The 20,703-nt window shown below is 37.6% G+C and overlaps 1 protein-coding gene across 2 annotated transcripts in view; it reads left to right on the top strand.

The window, feature by feature from the left end:
• Positions 1-18,251, top strand: part of LOC126263142 (trafficking protein particle complex subunit 13) — a 255,521-nt gene extending 237,270 nt beyond the window's left edge. For both annotated transcript variants that reach the window (XM_049960175.1, XM_049960176.1), the window contains one exon: positions 18,046-18,251. In XM_049960175.1, the coding sequence (XP_049816132.1) occupies positions 18,046-18,141 (96 nt within the window). In that variant the 3' untranslated portion in view covers positions 18,142-18,251. The remainder of the gene's footprint in view (positions 1-18,045) is intronic.
• Positions 18,252-20,703: the final 2,452 nt, after the last annotated feature.

Here is a 20,703-nt window from a genome sequence, read left to right as displayed (position 1 = left end):
ACAGCACGCAAATTGGGATGTTTAATGTAAGAGCTCACTTAGGTGACAAGTAGTATCCTGCACACACATAGTTAATTGTCTTGTATAATACTGTAGTGCAGGGGTGGGCAGGAATCCTGCACGTTTGCGGTGCACTTGCTCGTGTGCAGTTAATAGGTGTTCTGCATGCACACAGGGGCAAGCTGACAACCCGCTTCTCTCCCCCCCCCCCCCCCCCCCCCCCCCCATACCATCTCTCCACTCCTTCCGCTGTAATGCGTTTTTATTTCCTGGCTTGCTTTATTGAATGAAGGAATAAGGTTAGTAACAGTGCTTGAAAGAAATCATGGTTTGAAAGATTACCTATTACCTACGATACATTTTATTTAATTATCAGAGGTGGGGTTTACAATACGGTTAATGTCTGGAACAAAATTTCTACATGCAGACAAACGCAAACAGTTACGTAAATTTTCATGAGTACCGAGACTTATTAATTTTCATAAGAGAAAAAAATCTCTCACAAACCTATGTCGAGCCAAACATTGACAATATCTTCACGGCTTCATGATGGAGACGAGGAAACAATTGCTGTGGAAAGTCATGATAAAAGTCTATTACACGTCTTGCCAAAAGGAATTTGTCTCTCAGACGAGAATTACATTCCTTTGTCCTTTAAATACTGATTTATTGGTATTCTCAGCTCAAAACATCTTTTGAGTACATTACCGCGGCTAAGCCAGCGGACTTCACTGTGGTATGGTATGTCACCGTACTCTTCCCCAGTTTCAGCTAAATATGTGTGAAACTGCCTATGTTTAAGCCCGTGGGATCTCAAATAATTAACTGCCCGAATAATCACTTGCATGATGTCCCCCAGTTTTGCTGCTTTTGCACAGAGTACTTCTTGGTGCATAATCCAGTGGATGCTGTACAATGATTCTTCTGTACGCTGTAGCTTTTTTCTTAGCAATCCAACAAATCCCATTTGTTCCCCTTTCATTGCAGGTGCTCCGTCTGTTGTCACCGACACCAAACGTTCCCAGTTTAAGCCAGCTGAATCGTTACCTTCTTCAACGGCTTTTATAACGTCCGCGCCGGTGTTCGTGCTTTTTAAAGATATCGTATCTAAAAAATCCTCTGTTATGTGCCGAACAGTGTCCACGTGAAATGTGTTATATTGGCGCTCAATACTAAACTTCCGCCGACCAGCGAGAATACTGCCACATATTAAAAATTTCGAATTTTCACGTTTTTGCTCAAAGAAAAAATGATTCTCCCATTCATTTTTAAAAGAAAGCAAATCTCCACGTCTCCGTTTCCTTGTTTCACCTTGCATTTTCCGATTCTTGAAATACAACGTTCACTAAGTAGTGGTCACTTCGCATCAACGTATGCAGCTTAGCCTGGTACTTGTACTGGTTGTTACCTATCTCGTTTCTTGATAACTGAATGAAGTGGAATCTTACGCGGTATATTGTGGTAGGACCACATTCGCACCACGTGTTTGTAATTGATAATAATACGAGTAGTTCCAGCACAATTTCAGCAAGGTTTATTTATTAGTAGCTGCTGAAAGATTACACACTGCAGATCTCGTTTGTCTAGGGGTTTTGTCTGCAAAACATTACTCTAACAAGCATGGCCTGGGTTTTCTTCTTGTTTGAAATAAACACTACCGGATTCGAATTACTTTCGGCTAAAAATAATATTTATTCGTACTCTCTGTATAGTAACTACAATATTTTCACTTCGAACATTGATACCCTAAAAATGCATTATACTGTACAGGTCACGTAAACACGTCCATCTCCCTCCAATATCGACAAAGAAGTGGCGGGCAAGCCAACATGTGCCCGGAAGTTGCAGACATTCCTGCATTCCAGATTCTTTGGTCTTCTGACCTTAATACACTCCAAAGACACATATAAATAAATACATATAAATATACAACATTTATCATCTCAAACAAATCCATTATATATCATAAAAGAAAATATTCATAAATAAATAAATTAAACACATTGTATGGCAACATAATGAAGTTACCTTAACTCTCTACTGTGGGCATCGTACTTTTCGCATGAGATAAAGTTTATCTCTGACAGTTAATTACATTACAATAGCCCACCAGGACTTACAAGTGTACCTTGGTCCACTTGTCAGTCCGATACAGAAATTGCATCATTGTCTTGTATACAACTTTTTATCACAACTGTAGTAAACTGTTTATTCTTTCATCAACCCTTGACTTCCTCCTTTGTCTCACAACATAGATTACATTCATACATATGTCAGTTTGTTGCCCAGAAATTTACTATAAAATAATACTAAAGTTAAAACATTTTCTCATATTAGAACAAACATAGGACCAACTCCTATATCATCAGTGAGGTTGCAAAAGTATTTCAATTCAACAACACTATTCTCTCATGAGCCTTGTAAATTATGTGATATCAAAATTAAGAGACAAAATAAGCCAACAAATTATCTGTGTTGTGTTATAAACAGAGCTGAATAAAAACAGTTATGGTGAGCATAATGTAAAACAAAAGCACACTTGCATATACAAGAAAATATATTCTATTAACTATACAATTTTTTTAAGCATTATGATCTATTTAAGAGAATGAACAAGATTTCAAAATTTAGGAGATTTGCTATTCTCAAACTGTGAGGGTGGGTGACATGTCTTGTCTCCTAGCATCATCAGTAAAATAAAATCCCTTATTTATCAAGTTTACATATTTTGCAATTCATTAAATACTGTAAAATTACTTAAAAAAAAACACATAGGAATCATGAAATCTAATCTTATAATAGAATTATGTGACAATCAGTCTAGATACAACATCGTTTTGCATGAGATGTGTTACATGGCATAGTATGGTGACTGCATTTTTTTTTTCTTTCTTTCTTTACTTCCAGTAAAATTCTTTCCAGATAAAGGCATGTTTTTAGGCTCAGTTTGCTCTTTTCTCAATATACGGCTTCAAAGAAACAACATTCCTAAGACCAAACAGCTTTCTCAACTTGGGATATACTAATCGGTACGCATTTGGATGGGGGTTCTCAATAATCTCAAATGGCCCAATGTAAATGTCAAAGAACTTCTTGAGTTCTGCTGTTAGTAACTTTGATCGTTCGTGGGATTTCACTAAGACATGGTCACCTACTCTGAATGTGGTAGCCTTTATTTTCCTATTATGTCTGTTTTTCCTAGCTTCACCTAGTTTCTTCATGGTTTTCTTTACAATCTCTTCACGTTCTTTCATTGATATTAAGCTACATTGTGGAAAGTCTATTAATTCAGAAATAAGATTTGCTGGTCTGAGATGAAACATAATTTCATATGGTGAAAACCCAGTAGAGCTATGCTGCAAGCTGTTCATGATATCCTCGAAGTTGTTTACATGGTCGGACCAACTAGGGTGTTTGTGACTACAATACGTCCTACAAAGTCTCCCTATTTCTCTCATGTACCTTTCTGCTGGGTTTGAAGATGGGTTGTACACGGATATCAAGATATGTTTTGTGTTAGTTTTTCCCATGAATGCTTTCCAGTTTTTTGAAACAACTTGTGAACCATTATCCGATAGTATAGCTTTAGGTTTCCCTACACTCTTGAAGTAATCTCTCTCAATTTTTGTAATGATCTCTTTACTTGTAGCTTTTCGCACAGAATAAAGTTTAATTAGTTTGGAAAATACATCAACCATGACGAATATAAAACAATGGCCACCTTTGCTTTTAGGTAAAGGTCCATAAAAGTCTACAGCTACTAAATCTAATGGCTTATCTGGAATGATGTTCTGCATTTCTCCCTGACATGTTCTGTTGCTTACTTTTACTCTTTGACATTTGTCACATGTTGATATTTCGTTCCTCACCTTCTTTACCATGTTATAAAAGTAGATATTTTCTTGTAACTTTTTTACACATTTCTGTATTCCACAGTGACCATAACTCTCATGGGTGTACTTTATTAATTTGTCTGCCTCGCACTCTGGCCAACATAGCTTCCAATTGTCAGAGTCCACATCTGTTCTTCTAAAGAGTGTTCCCTTAAAGACCTTATAGTACTTGTCAAGTTTATCATACCCTCTTTTGCCTAAACAGTCCTTAACCAATTTCCAATTAGGATCGTTATTCTGTCCCCTCCTGATGTTATTGCAAAGTGTCTTTATGAGCTTTTCATCTTGGATTCCCTTCATGTATCTTATTTTAAATTCCTTTTCTTCCTCCTGATCAAACATTTCCTGATCTCCTCCTACTGGTAACCTGGATAAAGCATCAGCTACTACATTTTCTGATCCCTTAATATACACAATTTCGTAATCAAACTGTTGCATGAACATTGCCCACCTGGTTAATCTACTGTGATATAGTCTACACTCCTGCAAGTAACTTAAAGCTTTGTGGTCTGAATAGACTTTTATCTTGTGTCCCAACAGGTATGTTTTAAATTTTGTAAACGCCCAGTGTACTGCGAGTAATTCTTTTTCTGTGACAGTGTATGTTCTCTCATGTTTAAGTAACATTCTGCTGGCAAATGCAATGGTACAATGGAGATTTTTTTCATTCACAACTTTCTCCTGAAATAGTTCTGCTCCTAGTCCATAATCACTACTGTCAGTGTGAAGACAAAATGGCAAACTAAAATATGGTCTGTGTAAAAGACTGTTCTTACAAAGTTCATTCTTAATTTTATCGAATGCTTTCTGGCACTCTTCAGACCAATTCCATGGAGTATTTTTTCTAAGTAAGTTGCTTAAACATGTTACATTAAGGCATTGTCCATTTACATATTTTCGATAGAATCCACAGAGTCCGTAGAAAGACTTTAATTGTTTCCGGTTTCTAGGTGATGGAAAGTTTACGATAGATTTTATTTTCTCCGGATCTGCACTTATCCCTTCCTTAGTAATGACATGACCTAAAAATTTGAGTTCTGACACACCAAATTTACATTTTTCCAGTTTTAATGTCATACCATCTCTTCTGAGTTTCTCACACACCTTTTTCAATAACTTCAAATGATCCTCCCAACTTTGATTTGAAACTAATATATCGTCTACATAAATTGTTAATTCTGACACAACTTCTTGGCCAAGTACATAGTCTAGTGCCCTTATAAATTCGGCAACTGATGAGTTTAACCCGAAAGGCACTACACAATACTGGTAACATCTCCCATTGTATAAGAAAGCAGTGTACTTTCTAGAACTAATTGCAAGAGGTACTTGATGAAAACCTGAAGTTAGGTCAAGGCTTGACATAATTTGGATATTTTTAAATTTATATAACAACTCATCGATGTTCTCTGGGTGGTCAGTTTCTCTGTATAGACATTTGTTTAACTGTCTGGAATCTAGTACTAGTCTGACTTGTCCATTAGGTTTATTTACAGTGAGTAAGGGATTATTATAAGGGCTTATACTCCTCTCAATGATTTCACACACTTCCATCTTTTGCAATTCTTTCTCCACTGCTACCCTTTTCGAGATTGGAATACTGTATGGTTTTGTAAAGAAAGGTTCATGTGGCTTCAACTGTAAAGTACATTGGTATCCAATTACTTTACCTGGTATATTGCTAAATACATCACTATATTCCCACAAAAATAATTTCAAATCTTGTTTTTGGTTCTCAGTTAGTTCTCTAGCCTCGACTACTTTTTCATTTACTAACTTTTCAAACTCTATCTCATCTGTATCGAAATCTGTGACATGGCTTTCAATGTACTTACCTTCTTTTGTAACTTCAATACTGTTCACAGTCTTATTCATACAAAACACATTTGATTGAAGAAGTTTCGTAGTGATGACTTCACCACTTGGTAGAGTCATCATTAATTTCTGCCCTGCCCAATCAAATGCTGCACTTACTTTTGTTATCCAAGACATGCCTAGGATAAAATCCTCTGTGAGGTCAGGAATGACAAGACACCCATGTGACCATGATACTCCTTCAATTTTAAAAGTAATAAAAGCCTGACTCCTTATTGATTTACTGTGCTTCCCGGTAGCACCTCTTATTTTAATTCCTACCACAGGTAACTCGACATAATCCTTATTAGTTTTCAGTTTTTTACTTAATGATTCTGATATCCCAGATACTTGACTTCCTGTGTCCACTAAACACTTTCCTTTCCATGATCCTATCTGCACATCAATAAACGGACTGCTTACATCAAAGTCAAATTTTTTGTTAATATTCTCATGTAATAAGTCATCTTCAATTTCACTGAATCCATATCCCTTTCCAGTATCCTTACCTGTATCATTACTACCAGAGTTGTATGCTGTTATTACCCTAATTGCATTTTCTTTGGCCTGATTACTATTCCTGAATATTTCATTAATCCAACTACATTCATTTGTGCTATTGTGTGTCTCTCCTTTATATTTCTCTCTTAACATTTGTCCAATGTGATACTTAATTCTATGCCACCAGTCTGGATACAAAGTTTCACATATATCAAGTGTTACCTTTCTGAAATTTTCATCATCCTTAATGGCACTACTGTTAATCCATAAGTTAAACAAAAATTGCTCACTATCTGACATTTCATCATCTACTCCCCTAATGCTGTTAAGATTACCTGCTGTCAATTCCTTCTCATTTTTCTTCCATGTATTAAGATCAAATAACTCATTGGCTGAAATTCTGGCATCCTTATCATTGAAATTGTCAACTGTGTTCATGTGTACCTCGCTAATTTCATTACTATCCTCTTTTATATTAGTAATCCCTAACGCTTCAAACTCCTCACTTACACCAATAAAACATCTATCTTCACTACTATCCTCAATCTCCTTTTCTTCCCAATCAACATCACAAAAATTATCATCTTTATCCTCTGCACTCTTACCTTCAGTATGCAGATACTCATTTAAATCATCCTTACTAGGTGCTCTTTTCATTCCTAGCCCACCAGACTCTTCCATAAGTTCTCTAATTCCTAATACACTTTGATCATTTGAACAACTATTTTCCAGCAAGGTGCTCCTCTCAGCCCACTCATAGAATGAATCTAAGTTTAATTCTTCACAGTTTTCTAAGCAATCAGTGTCTTTAAATAACTTACCTTTTGTTTCTGGTTTATTTGTATGACATATATTATTTGTAACAGATACTACATTAATGGGATAACACTTCTCTTTAAAATAATTACTCATTATGCCACAGGTATCTTTCTGTTTAGTTAGACATTTTGGGTTGGCCCTTTCCATTTGCGTATAAGTAGCTCCTACCTTGCGGACCGCCAATGGAGCCTCATTCAGTTTTTTGACTCCTGTTCAGTTCTCCCCATACCATTATGACTATTCCACTCCTTTGGTTTATTTCCAAAGTGTCTGTTACCAAATTGATTATGATTATTTCCATACTGACCTCTGTAATGGAAATTGTGTCCTTGTGATCCCTTGAAGTTGTACTGGTGATTTCTCTGATGAGAATCACTACTTCCAAAATTGTGTGTTTCCTTTTTATCATGTTGTGTGTTTCCCCAATCTGTATGCCCTGTCTTTTGAAAATGGTTTTGACTATGGTGTGGTGGTTTACCCGTTTTCTCAATAATTCTGTCTAGTTTGTCAACATATTTCAAAAACTGATCTATTGTGTCATCTGGACCATAAGCTAACTCCCACTGTAGTTCACATGGTAGCCTCCTTTTAAGTGCATCAATTTGAGTAAGTTCATCAAAAGGTTTGCTTAGGTGAGTGAGTTTCCTTAACTGATTTCTGCAAAATTGCTTCATGCTACCAAATTCATGTTTATAAACAGGTCCATTCAAGAATTCGCTTTTTATTCTTGCTTGTTCTGTCTCTGACCAGAATTTACTTAAGAACCTCTCCTCGAACTCTGCAAAAGATATTCCCTCTGTACAATAATGATTAGTCCATGACAATGCTTCACCTTCTAGAAATCTTTTCACAAATTTAATTTTCAAATTATCATTCATATTTGGAAAAAAGTTATCTTTGCAATGCTGCAGGAAATCTACCGCATGCATACTGCTCTCATCTGAAAAGTTTTTTACTTGAATATTGTACCACAAAGTGCCAATATTGTTCGGCAAACTATTGGTGACCATATTGCTACTAACACTTTCAAGTTTCTTAGTGATGTCATTAATACTACTTTCTAAACTCTTGACTTCATTTTTGTTTATCTGATTATTTACATCTATTTTTTCAGTAATAATTCCTATCTTTTGTTCAAATTTGCTTTTTACTTTAACAATTTTATCGTCTACAAGAGAAATACGATCAGATACTGTTTCTTCTACATGTTTGATATCTGAATGCACAACTTTAAACGCATTATGGATTTTCTCTCTACCTGTACTAACTTCAGTTTTCAGATTTTTTACTTTTGCATCTACATTTTTAACTTTTCTCCCGACATAATTGACCTTACCCGTGATCTTAACCATATTACGACTCAAACTGGAAATTTTTGCTTCTACTTTTTGAAAGTGATCGTCATTTTTCTTTTCATATTCTTTGAACTGTTTTTCAAATTTATCACTCATGAGCTTAAGAGTCTGGTCTAACTGAGCAGCGTTGTTTTGCTCCATTTGATCCAAACGAATCTCATTAGCATCGAGTCTGTCTTTAATATTTCCTAACCACTGTCCGTTTTGTCTGTTAGTGTCATCAATTGCCTTAAATTTTCCCTCCATATAATTCATTATTTTTGATAGCATGTCTTTAACTTCATTCTGTCTTTCCATATGAGTTTCAACTTTGTCTACAGGATTCGGACTATTACTATTGCATTCACTTTCGTATGATAAATTTACATCTGTACTAGCGTTGGCGACACCGTCGTCAATACCTTCCTCTTTTACAATAGTCATCTTTTTACACAGGAATAAACAAAACACAACAAATTTATCTTTTCTAAAGGATACTAAACTATTTTACTCACAGTTTACTGATTTTCTTATAACGTCTTCTTTGTTGATCGGTGCGTGATGGAATTCACAACACAAACACTACACTTATATGAATATTGCTTTTTTTTGTTGCACAACACTTTACACTTTTTTCTTCTTTCGTGACTTATTGCGCCGTTATTCTTGCTCCAGTAACTGCATTCCGTTGTCTTGAAGGTATCAGCATTCGACTTCCTTTGTCTTGAAGGTATCAGCATACGACTTCCTTGAACATTTTCAGCCAGGATGTACGAATTCTGTCGTTTTCTTCGCAATCTCGGTGGTAGTTTATTTCGGTAACATTTTCAATAATCCCGGACGACGCCACCATATTGTACTGGTTGTTACCTATCTCGTTTCTTGATAACTGAATGAAGTGGAATCTTAGGCGGTATATTGTGGTAGGACCACATTCGCACCACGTGTTTGTAATTGATAATAATACGAGTAGTTCCAGCACAATTTCAGCAAGGCTTATTTATTAGTAGCTGCTGAAAGATTACACACTGCAGATCTCGTTTGTCTAGGGGTTTTGTCTGCAAAACATTACTCTAACAAGCATGGCCTGGGTTTTCTTCTTGTTTGAAATAAACACTACCGGATTCGAATTACTTTCGGCTAAAAATAATATTTATTCGTACTCTCTGTATAGTAACTACAATATTTTCACTTCGAACATTGATACCCTAAAAATGCATTATACTGTACAGGTCACGTAAACACGTCCATCTCCCTCCAATATCGACAAAGAAGTGGCGGGCAAGCCAACATGTGCCCGGAAGTTGCAGACATTCCTGCATTCCAGATTCTTTGGTCTTCTGACCTTAATACACTCCAAAGACACATATAAATAAATACATATAAATATACAACATTTATCATCTCAAACAAATCCATTATATATCATAAAAGAAAATATTCATAAATAAATAAATTAAACACATTGTATGGCAACATAATGAAGTTACCTTAACTCTCTACTGTGGGCATCGTACTTTTCGCATGAGGTAAAGTTTATCTCTGACAGTTAATTACATTACATACTACACTACCGCAACCTGCCGGCTGTCGCCACTGCCACGGTCGACAATTGCACGCGAGCAGCACACGTGCAGCGCTGTGCACTCATGAGCCGAGTGCAACGTTTGCCCGCCCCTGCTGTAGTGTAATCATCTCTGACCAATACTCAATTAGATCATCCTTGCAGGGAATGCAGACTTCAGCTAGGTCATGATGCAACAATCTCTCATATGCTGACCTGTGTATGCTGGTAACTGCATGGACAGCTTATTTCATTAAGACATGCTTATGCCATGCGCCAGAGCATATCCTATGGGAGTCACACTGGAAAACATACTTTACACAAATATCTCTGAATCAGGTCCAAATTCAGTGCAGCCTTCTTCTCGATGTAATACCCCTTCAGTGTACAATGACACCAGTCCTAGTTTGGTTTGGCTGCACAATGTGGATGTGGTTCGTGACAGGTTCTGAAACAAACATTGTACACCATTATTCTTATTTATCATGGCATTAAATACTATTACACATCGAAATGTACTGGCAGATTAAAACTGTGTGACAAATTAAAACCTTAAATAGGGACCTTTTCTTTTTGTGGACAAGTGCTCTCTGAGAACTCAGCACGACTCAAGAACCGCCTCCATTGTTTTGCTTCCACCAGTACCTCATCCCCTACCTTCCAAGCTTCACAGAAGTTCTCCTGCAGAACTTGCAGGACTGGCACTCCTGGAAGAAAGAGTATTGTGTAGACATGGCTCAGCCCCAATCTGGGGATTGTTTCCAGAATGAATTTTCAGTCTGCTGTGGAGTGTGTGCTCATATCAAACTTCTTGGCAGATTGAAACTGTGTGCACAAGGATAGGTCTTGAGACATGCTTTGGTAGCTCAGTTTGGTAGAGCTCGTGCCTGTGAAAGGTACAGGTCCTGGGTTCAGGTCCTGGTTTTGCACACAGTTTTAATCTGCCATGTAGTTTTGTATCAACACACACTCTGCTGCAGAGTGAAAATTCATTCTAGAATCAATCCCCCAGGCTATGGCTAAGCCATGCCTCCACAGTATCCTTTCTTCTGGGAGTATTAGTCCTTCAAGTCTCACAGGAGAACTTCTGAAAAGTTTGGAAGGTCTGAGATGAGGCACTGGCGTAAGTAAAGCTGTGAGACCAGGCTTTGAGTCATGCTTGGGTAACTCAGTTGGTAGAGCACTTGCCCACAAAAGGCAAAGGTCTCAAGGTCAAGTCTCTTTCCAATACACAGTTTTAATATGCCAAGAAGTTCAACATCAGGAGACACTCCGCTGCAAAGTGAAAATTTCATTTTGGACTATTACGCATTGTCTCTACACACTGCCCTATCACTTTAAACAAAATTATTCGTAATCATGTAAAAGTACTGCACAGTCTCCATAATCCAATCACAGAGTTGTGATTTGGGTTATATTTAAGTGCTGGTTTATTACCATTTCCAACACAGCAGTGATGTCTTGAATGACTCGGTGTATTGAGAGGTTTTCCCATACAACAACAGAGTCCCATTTGTTGTTTATTTTTTTACATATTTATTACCACAGTTTTATCTCCACATTGGAGCACTTAATCAATCCATGTACACAAAAGTCATCAGAGTATTAGCCTGATATGCTTTTTGGCTTGTCTTCTGTTTTCAAAAATGTTTCAAGTTTGGAAGGTAGGAGAGGAGGTACCGGCTGAATTAAAGCTGAGGGGGGGGGGGGGGGGGCGATTTGCAAGTCGTGCTTAGATAGCTCAACTGGTAGAGCACTTGCCTCCTGAGAAAGGCAAAGGCCATGAGTTTGAATCTCAGTCTGGTGTTTGATAGTCTTGATATATATGGTAGAAGAAGGCCATTCTCATTTTTTCCATTGTTTTCTCCAATTGACTCATTTTCCTAGCAGATAATCTCATTAGGCAACAATCTCAGTTTTCTGTTGTTTGATGTTTCTAATTAATGATTTTCTGATGGTTCTTCTGTTTACTTTCTGTAGTTTGTCTGTTTTTCTTTTGGTATTGGACATAATGTTTCACTAACACACATTGTTTCATATTTAATTACAAATACAAACTATTTACTGTTGGTGTTCATCAATAATTTTTTTTTGTAATAAGGTGGACCAGATGATTTGTCATGGTTGTTTCTCTTCCATTGATTTCTTTCCTATTAATATTTCCCATTGGAATTGCAAGCTACAATTTTGCCAAGAAATTTGAACTTACGTACAACTTTTATTTTGTTATTGTTGTTTAGTCAGATGAAAGGTGCTTCAGTATTGAAGGTTGGCATCATTTAAATCTTTTTGAATGAAATTTATAGTCCCACTTACCCTGCTATGTTTCTAGTTGTTTATTGTGGAGTTTAGACTCTTCCACATTATTTGCTGATATTGCAAGGTTATCAACATAAGCATGGCAGTTAAGTTTATAAATTTTACCAATCTTCTTGCATGGTGAGCAAATCTTTTTACATTCTCACATGAAAAGCGTCTACGCACAATTAAACAGTATCAGTGAGAGTCCCTCCCCTTATCACTCCAGTATGGAACATAAATGGATTGGACAATTCACCTCTAAATTTAACTCTTGATTTAGTATACTTGAGGGTGATTCCTGTGAGGTAGGTGAGATTTTATGTATACACATGTTCTTTAAGAGTTTCCAGCAATGACTCCTGTTGGACACTGTCATAAATTTTTTTAGAATCAAGGAAAGTGATGATTAGGCACTTGTTTTTAACTCGTCAGTATTTAATGATACACTTAACATTTATTATTTGATTTGGACAAGTTTGTGGTCAAGTTGTGTCCTAAGTTCTTGTGTGAGTAATCTATACTACTATACAGAGACAAGCTGTCTAACGTTGTTATCAAAATTTCTTGAAAATAATTTGGTCAATTCAGTTCAGGTTTTTACACAATACTCTAATAAAAAACATGCGCGCACGCGCGCACACACACACACACACACACACACACACACACACACACACACACACACACACACACACACACATATGCAAACAAGTGTGCATGCATTGATCAGCTAGAACATTATGACCACCTACCTATTAGCCAGTATGTACTCCTTTCGCACAAACAATAGCAGTAACACATCGTGGCATGCAAGCAATGAGGCCTTGTTTGGTCACTGGAGGGAGTTGGCACCACATCTGCACGTGCACACACACACACACACACACACACACACACACACACACACACACACACACAAAAACCTAATTTCCATAAATTGTGGGGAGGGGGCAATGAGCTCTGACATCATGTTCAATCACTTGCCAGGTGTGTTTGATCAGGTTTAGATCTGGTGAGTTGGAGGGGGGGGGGGGGGGACAGCATATCTGTTGGAACTTGCCACTGTGTTCCTCAGACCAATCCGGCCTTGTGAAATGGCACATTAGCTTGTTGAAAAATGCCACTGCAATTGGGAAACATGATCATCATGAAGGGGTGTACATGGTCTGCAACTGGTGTACAATATTCCTTGGCCATCATGGTGCCTTTCACAAGTTCCACTGGACCCCCTGGATGTCCACGTGAATGTTCCCCAGAGCATAATGGCACCACCACCAGCTTGTCACTGTCTGACAGTACAAGTGTCAAGGAGCTATTCCCCTGGAAGACGGATTCACACCCTCCCATCAGCATGATGAAGAAGGTATCGGGATTCGTCAGACCATGCAACACCCATTTCTGCATAGTTGCCAATTTTGTGGTGTTAACATTGGCACATGCAGGGCTCGTCAGCTGCGGAGGCCTATTGTTAGGATTATCGGATGCAATGTGTGTTCAGACACACTTGTACTCTGCTGAGCATTAGTCGGATGTTTTTTCTGCTAGAGTTCACCGTGTGTCCTGTTTTATCAGTCTGCCCAGCCTATGATGTCTGACATCTGTAATGAGGGGTGGGCCAAGGTTGAACTTACTTAATTTGTGAAGCTCTTTTGGAATTGTAACGATCTGTTTGTCTGTACATGTACATTACATCCACCAATTTCTGTCCCATGTGGATAATTGCTTTGTAGTGTGCAGTGTCCTCCCCCACCCACCCCCTCCCCCTCCCCAATGTATACAAATATGAAATGGGGGAAACATTGTTAGCAAAATTCCAGAAAAGTTCCTGACCAATTTACTTCAAAATTTTACACGACACTCCAGTAAACATTTGAATGGACATAGGGTCTGTATTTTTTAGCAAGAATCCCAAAAAGTTCATGATTGATTTACTCCAAGTTTTTCCATGATACTCTAATACATATTTTTCAAGAACGAAAATGCTGTGTTGTTTGTGAAAATGTGCGAGTTCTTTTCTTTCTCATAGACAGTTTTAACTTCAATAGCAGAGCATTTAAATCGTTAGACAAATCAGTTCTCTCATATAAATTCTTTCTCCTTATGTATAATTTTCGACAATTGTATACACAGGAATGTGCTGTTTTGTTTTCTTCCTTGCAGTTAGTTTTAACAGAAAAGAGAAAAATTGTATTTATGGCTAACTTGGTAATCCTACACATTAGCAGCTTGAACAGCTACTAGCCTCACAGATCCAGCAGCCAAAGAGATATGTCATATGCCATATACCAGTAATCCTGATTTACTGATTAATTTTAAACTACTTCAGTTTCCAGTCAAAGATTTAATTTGCAATAACAATGGACAAGGATCAGGATCAGAGAGGAGGAGGAGGAAAATGAGATGGACAGAGAAGAGAAGAGGAGGGGAGAGCAGAGGCAAGAAATGGACATAGAGAGGAGGAAGGAGAAAGTGGACAGTGAGAAGGGTGATGATGAGATGGAGAGAGAGGGTGAGAGACAGGGCAGGGAGGGGGGAGTGTGCTGGGAGGAGGAGATGAACAGCGATAGGAGGGAGAAGGAGATTAGGACATATATCAAATTCCCATGCATATTTAGCAATTGCAAAGCAGCACTGGGTTCAATAATTTTGGATAAAATCATATTTGCAACACAGCATCAAGTCAGAATATTCCTTGATAATTAGTCAGATCTGATCTGTCACTTACTTTGTGGATTATCACTGCATCCAATTCCTCATGCATTTTTTCAATATTCTGGATATAGATAATAGGCTTTATAAATGGTGAAGGGTTTGATAATTGGCATACTTTCCATAACACTGCAGCTACTTGATTCTTTTCTTCCCCTCTGTATTTGTTGACCAAGCTAATCACAGTGGCCACTTTGTTGTAACTTGGAAGTGTCACCTTTGGTAGTAATGTTTGTCTGCTTTAGATCTCCATACTTTAGTAAACTTTTTAAGGTATTCTGCCCAGATTTTGTATTATCTTGATGTTTATCTGCCATTTCCCCATTTTGTTTCTCACCATAAGCTTCGATGGATTATTTCGTGACTTCGTGACATGCTCTTCTAGTGCAACAGCCATTTATTACACTCGCATAAGTACATTTAAACATGAAACAAATGCCAATAGGCTCACAGTAAAATAAAATAATTGTTCTGAGCTGCAAGATAATTAAAGAACTCGCACAACTAATTCAGTGTGCACACCGCTTAAGGTGAGTACATGCCAGTTGCCATATAATAAAATAGATTTGGTGATAGTTACTTCACTTGGCTAGATAAATGTAGGAGGCCGTAGGTACTGAGCTACAACTTCACTTTGCCAATCTCACTTTCAGGGTTATTTAACTTGTACAACAGTAAGAGCAGTCTGCTCCATTATTTGGCAAGGGGTGGAAATATAGTCTCAGTGGCTAGAAGAGAACACAGCGTCAGCTGGCACACAGAGAATGAGAACCAGTTTCTAGTTGCTCAGGCTTAAGTCCACCAGCTAGCTGGTCACACATGATCAATCAGCCAATGGGGCTGTGTTTTCCTTCCTGGTAGTGCCCTCCCAAAATGCAGACATAATGTCACTTATCAATAGCTTCAATCTTGGATTAGTACATCTGGCAGGATCATTTAAATGTTTTGTAATACTCCATTGTCTTATGCTGCCTGAAAGTTTATTTGTCATCTAGCCTTAGTTCTTCTCTGAATTATTTGTATTTCTGTTGTTGGCAATTTATATGTTGTTTAAATTTCTTTATCTACTAGGCATGTTTCTTCCTCCATTTAATAGTATCAGTTTCAACTGTGGCGTTAAACTTATTAATCATCATCTCGTGCTGGTCAAGTAGGTATATTTTGTACCTCTCTGTGTATACTTTATTTTTTATTAAATAACTGGTGTGATAATTCTTATTCCTATTGGCTTGGGAAGAATTATGTTTCCTTTTTGCTGTTAACTTAATTTTCATTTCTCATGTAGAATGACCTAAGTCAGTGTCAACCACTTATAGGAATTTGACATTATAATAAGTGGTTGCCTGATAAATCTGGTAATTTCAAGGATAAAGTCCATTAATCATTGACCATTCTTCTTTGTCAGTTTATAAGTTGGTCATTTTCCTACCTATGTGTGACCACCTTTCTTATCCTATTCTCACACCAAAATCTTCTAGAAACATTTTTATTCGTACATTAGCTCTATTTGATTTCATTTGATTGAGCTCTTCTCTGTTTTTCCCCATTTCTCCTGTATATTTGTTTTATCCCTTGTTGGTGCTTACACATTTATGAAAAAAGTGAAGGTTTTATTCTCTACTTTAGTTGTGAAGATTGCTGTCCTTGAAGAGTTCGAGAAGTAATCCTCTGTCAAGTCTGTTACGTTATTATGGACTGATAACCCCCACTGCATTGAAGGACATTCTGTGTTACTCTTTCTCCCTGAAGGTCCTTTGTAAAGAGAGTATACCTGTGATTCAAGTTGGTCCTGATCTGTATTGTGAAGTTCTTGAAGAGCTGTTATTAAGCTGTTGTGTTGATCCAGTACATCTGTAAAATGCTTCAAATTGCCAAGTTTCACTAGTGGTTGTCACAAAGCTGAAAATTTACATGGTTTGTTGAATTTAAGTTATTCTTAGTCTGCCTATTATCTATTGAGCTAACCAAGTGCTCCAACTTGCCTTTTTATTATTTTATACATGGTCTTCATTGTATTTCTTTATTCAATTTTGTAAAAAAGATTTTCTGTTGCCCCCAGTATTTCTTCTTCCTTTTGGATCTCAATCTTTTTTCATCTGAAATAACCAGTCCTATTGACAGTCTGTTGGTCTTGGTTTATAGACTGGTTTGTTTGTTTGAGAGTTTCTTGATTCAGTTCGTGCAAAGCTCTTTGCCACTGAACAACGTCTCTGGGCCATATATATGCTGTGAGCACAAGTAAAGTTATTTGGATGTTGTGTTAAAATAAGAAATGCGATTGCTGTAAATTTAGTCTGTCAGCTTACTTGGAAGAAGATTGAAAAATATATATCTGAAATATCAGTTAAGTTTCTATGGCTGCATACCCAAAATCTAGTGGATCAAATTTAAACTTGTTTGTAATTCTTCTATAATGATTTTTTAAAGAAGTAATGGGTAAAATAATTCCTGGCTGTTGTAGGGGGCAAAGAAATGGTTACATTTTTTAATTACCCACTTTTTGCTGAAGTCCAATATTCAGTTATTACATATAACTCACATTATTTAATACTGTTTGTAATGTATACCTCAATTACTTCAGCTAAGAGATTCACTAGGTGGAACTTTATTGGTCACCACAACCACTTGTTCATTGTGTGATGAGAACTGAATCAAACCATTTTGCAGAATCTCCTGTGACACCATAACATTTTTAATTACTTAAAAGAAAGTTATTTACGCACTGAAATGCCTTTCATGGATCAAAGGATACACCAGCAACCTATAATTTATTATTGAATGAACTAAGTACTTCTCACTATATATGTTTGTAACCTCAGTATGAGAAATCTTTATAAATCCAAACTGCAACTGTGGCAATATGTTGTTTATAGTGTTTGTTTAGTTTTTGGTAGTCCATCTGTCAAAAATATTGTGTTCTATTATTTACAAAAGAAGTGTAGTTACATAACAAAAATGTGATTGAGTGACACTGTTTCATACTCTCCATAGTTTTAACTACTGTTCATTACTTTGAATCATCCACTATTGTTATATTTATTAAATATGATTTTCTTCTTGTGTGTTTCAGAACATATCAGGAATTCGCCTCACAGACATTTTTCTAAAAAGGACATATGATTATGATGAGCTGGCACAAGTATTTGTTACACAGAAATCGAACTGAATAATACAGAAATGATAGATAAAACAAAATTCTTGAAATTCTGTCTAAATGAATAATTATTTAAAATACTTTTCACTGTAAATAATGGGAAATATATTTGATCTGCCAGATCTGTTATTTTTTTATTTTACACACACACACACACACACACACACACACCAAAAAAAATTCTGCATCATCTCGGTTCCGAGAGTTCTGGAACATGTACAGAAAATTGGAATAGAGATCAACATAAACATCATTCCCGCCCTTTTTATTGTTCATGAAAACCACACGTTGCATGTTGTACCACCATACAGCTAGACCTTCAGAGGTAGTGGTCCAGATCGATGTACCTCTAATACCCAGTACCACGTCCTCTTGCATTGATGCATGACTGTATTCATCGTGGCATACTATCCACAAGTTCATCAAGGCACTCTTGGTCCAGATTGTCCTACTTCTCAACAGCGATTCAGTGTATATCCCTCAGAGGGATGGTGGGTCACGTCACCCATAAACATCCCTTTTCAATCTATTCCAGGCATATTCGATAGGTTTCATGTCTGGAGAACATGATGGCCACTCTAGTCGAGCAATGTCATTATCCTGAAGGAAGTCGTTCATAAGATGTGCCTCCAAACGCATCTCCGACGATTGTCTGTTTGAAGGCATATGATGCGACACTCATTGGCGAAGAGAATGTGATGCCAATCGTGAGCAGTCTATTAGGCATGTTGTTGGGCCCATCTGTACTGCTCTGCATGGTGTCGTGGTTGCAAAGATGGACCTCGCCATGGACATCGGGAGTGAAGTTGTACATCATGCAGCCTATTGCACACACTTTGAGTCATAACACAACGTCCTGTGGCTGCACAAAAAGCATTATTCAACATGGTGGCATTGCTGTCAGGCAGGTAGATAGCAGTCATCCACTGCAGTAGTAGTCCTTGGGCAGCCTGAGTGAGGCATGTCATTGCATTTCCTGTCTGTATCTCCACCATGTCCAAACAACATTGCTTTGGTTCACTCTGAGATTCCTGGACGCTTCCTTTATTGAGAGCCCTTCCTGGCACAAAGTAACAATGCGGACGTGATCGAATCGCGGTATTGACCGTCTAGGCATGGTTGAACTACAGACAACGCAAGCCGTGTACCTCCTTCCTGGTGAAATGACTGGAGCTGATTGGCTGTTGGACCCCCTCTATCTAACAGGTGTTCCTCATGCATGGTTGTTTACATCTTTGGGCAGGCTTAGTGACACCTTGAACAGTCAAAGGGACTGTGTCTGTGGTAAAATATCCACAGTCAATGTCTATCATTAGGAGTTCTGGGAAACGGGGTGATGCAAAACCTTTTTTGGTGTGTGTACTATGATCAATTAGAGATCATAATTCTGTTACATCTTCAATAGGGTAGTACTGTTATTTTCTCCAATTCCCTGTTATGAGGGCAGAGGTTCAGGGTACTCTGTTACCACTGGGGTGGCTAACTGCCCCAAAGGTCAACGAACCAGCAATGATCAATGGCATGAGGATGCAGAAGGCAATGGAAACCACTGCATTAAAGACACATCATGCATATCTACAAGTGGCCTGTTATGAAAAAGTGTCATGATTATCTCTCCAGTAACAAAAAACTTCCAGACTAATTCCCCATTCAGACCTTCGGGAGGAGATTGTCAAGTGGGAGGTGACCATGACAAAAAGATTGAATAAACAATGAAAGATTAATGCTCTACAAATTGGGGAGTGTGGAATGTCAGAAGTTAGAACATAGTAGAGAAGCTAGAAAATCTAAAAATGGGAATGCTAAGGCTCAATCCACATACAGTGGGGGCCAACGATTGAAATGGAAAGAAGACATGGATTTCTGATCAGATATGCATAGGGTAATATCAACAGCAGCGGAAAATGATGTAACAGGAGTAGAATTTGTTATGAATTGGAAGGTAGGGCAGAAAGTTAGTTACTGTGAACAGTTCAGTAATAAGGTTATCCTCATCAGAATCAGCAGCAAATGACAAACAACAGTAGTTCAGGTATAAACATGTCAATATCACAAGCCAAAGATGAAGAGATGAAGTATATGAGGGTACCCAATGAGTAATTCTGTAAGTAAAGGGAGGCGAAAATCTAATGGTCAAGGGGGATTGGAATGCAGTTCTAGGGGAAGGAGTAGAAGAAAGGGTTACAGGAGAATATGGATTTGATACTGGTACTAGGAATGAGAGAGGAAAGAGACCAGTTGAGCTCTGCAATAAATTTCAGTTAGTGATAGCAAATACTCTGTTCAAGAATCACAAGAGGAGGAGGGTACTTGGAAAAGGCTGCGAGATATGGGAAGATTTCAGTCAGATTACGTCATGGTTAGACAGAGGTTCTGAAATCATACACTGGATTGTAAGGTGTTCCATGCATGTAAAGACTCAGATCGCAATTTAGAATGTGAAGAGTAGGCTGAAGTTTAAGACATTAGTCAGAAAGAATCAATACGCAAAGAAGTGGAATATGAAAGTACTAAGGAATTAAGGGACACACTTGAAGTTGTCTGAGGCTGTAGATACTGCGATAAGCAGCAGCT

This window comes from Schistocerca nitens, chromosome 6 (assembly GCF_023898315.1).
Source record: "Schistocerca nitens isolate TAMUIC-IGC-003100 chromosome 6, iqSchNite1.1, whole genome shotgun sequence".
NCBI lineage: Eukaryota > Metazoa > Arthropoda > Insecta > Orthoptera > Acrididae > Schistocerca > Schistocerca nitens.
This window is presented reverse-complemented; position numbering and strand designations above follow the sequence as displayed.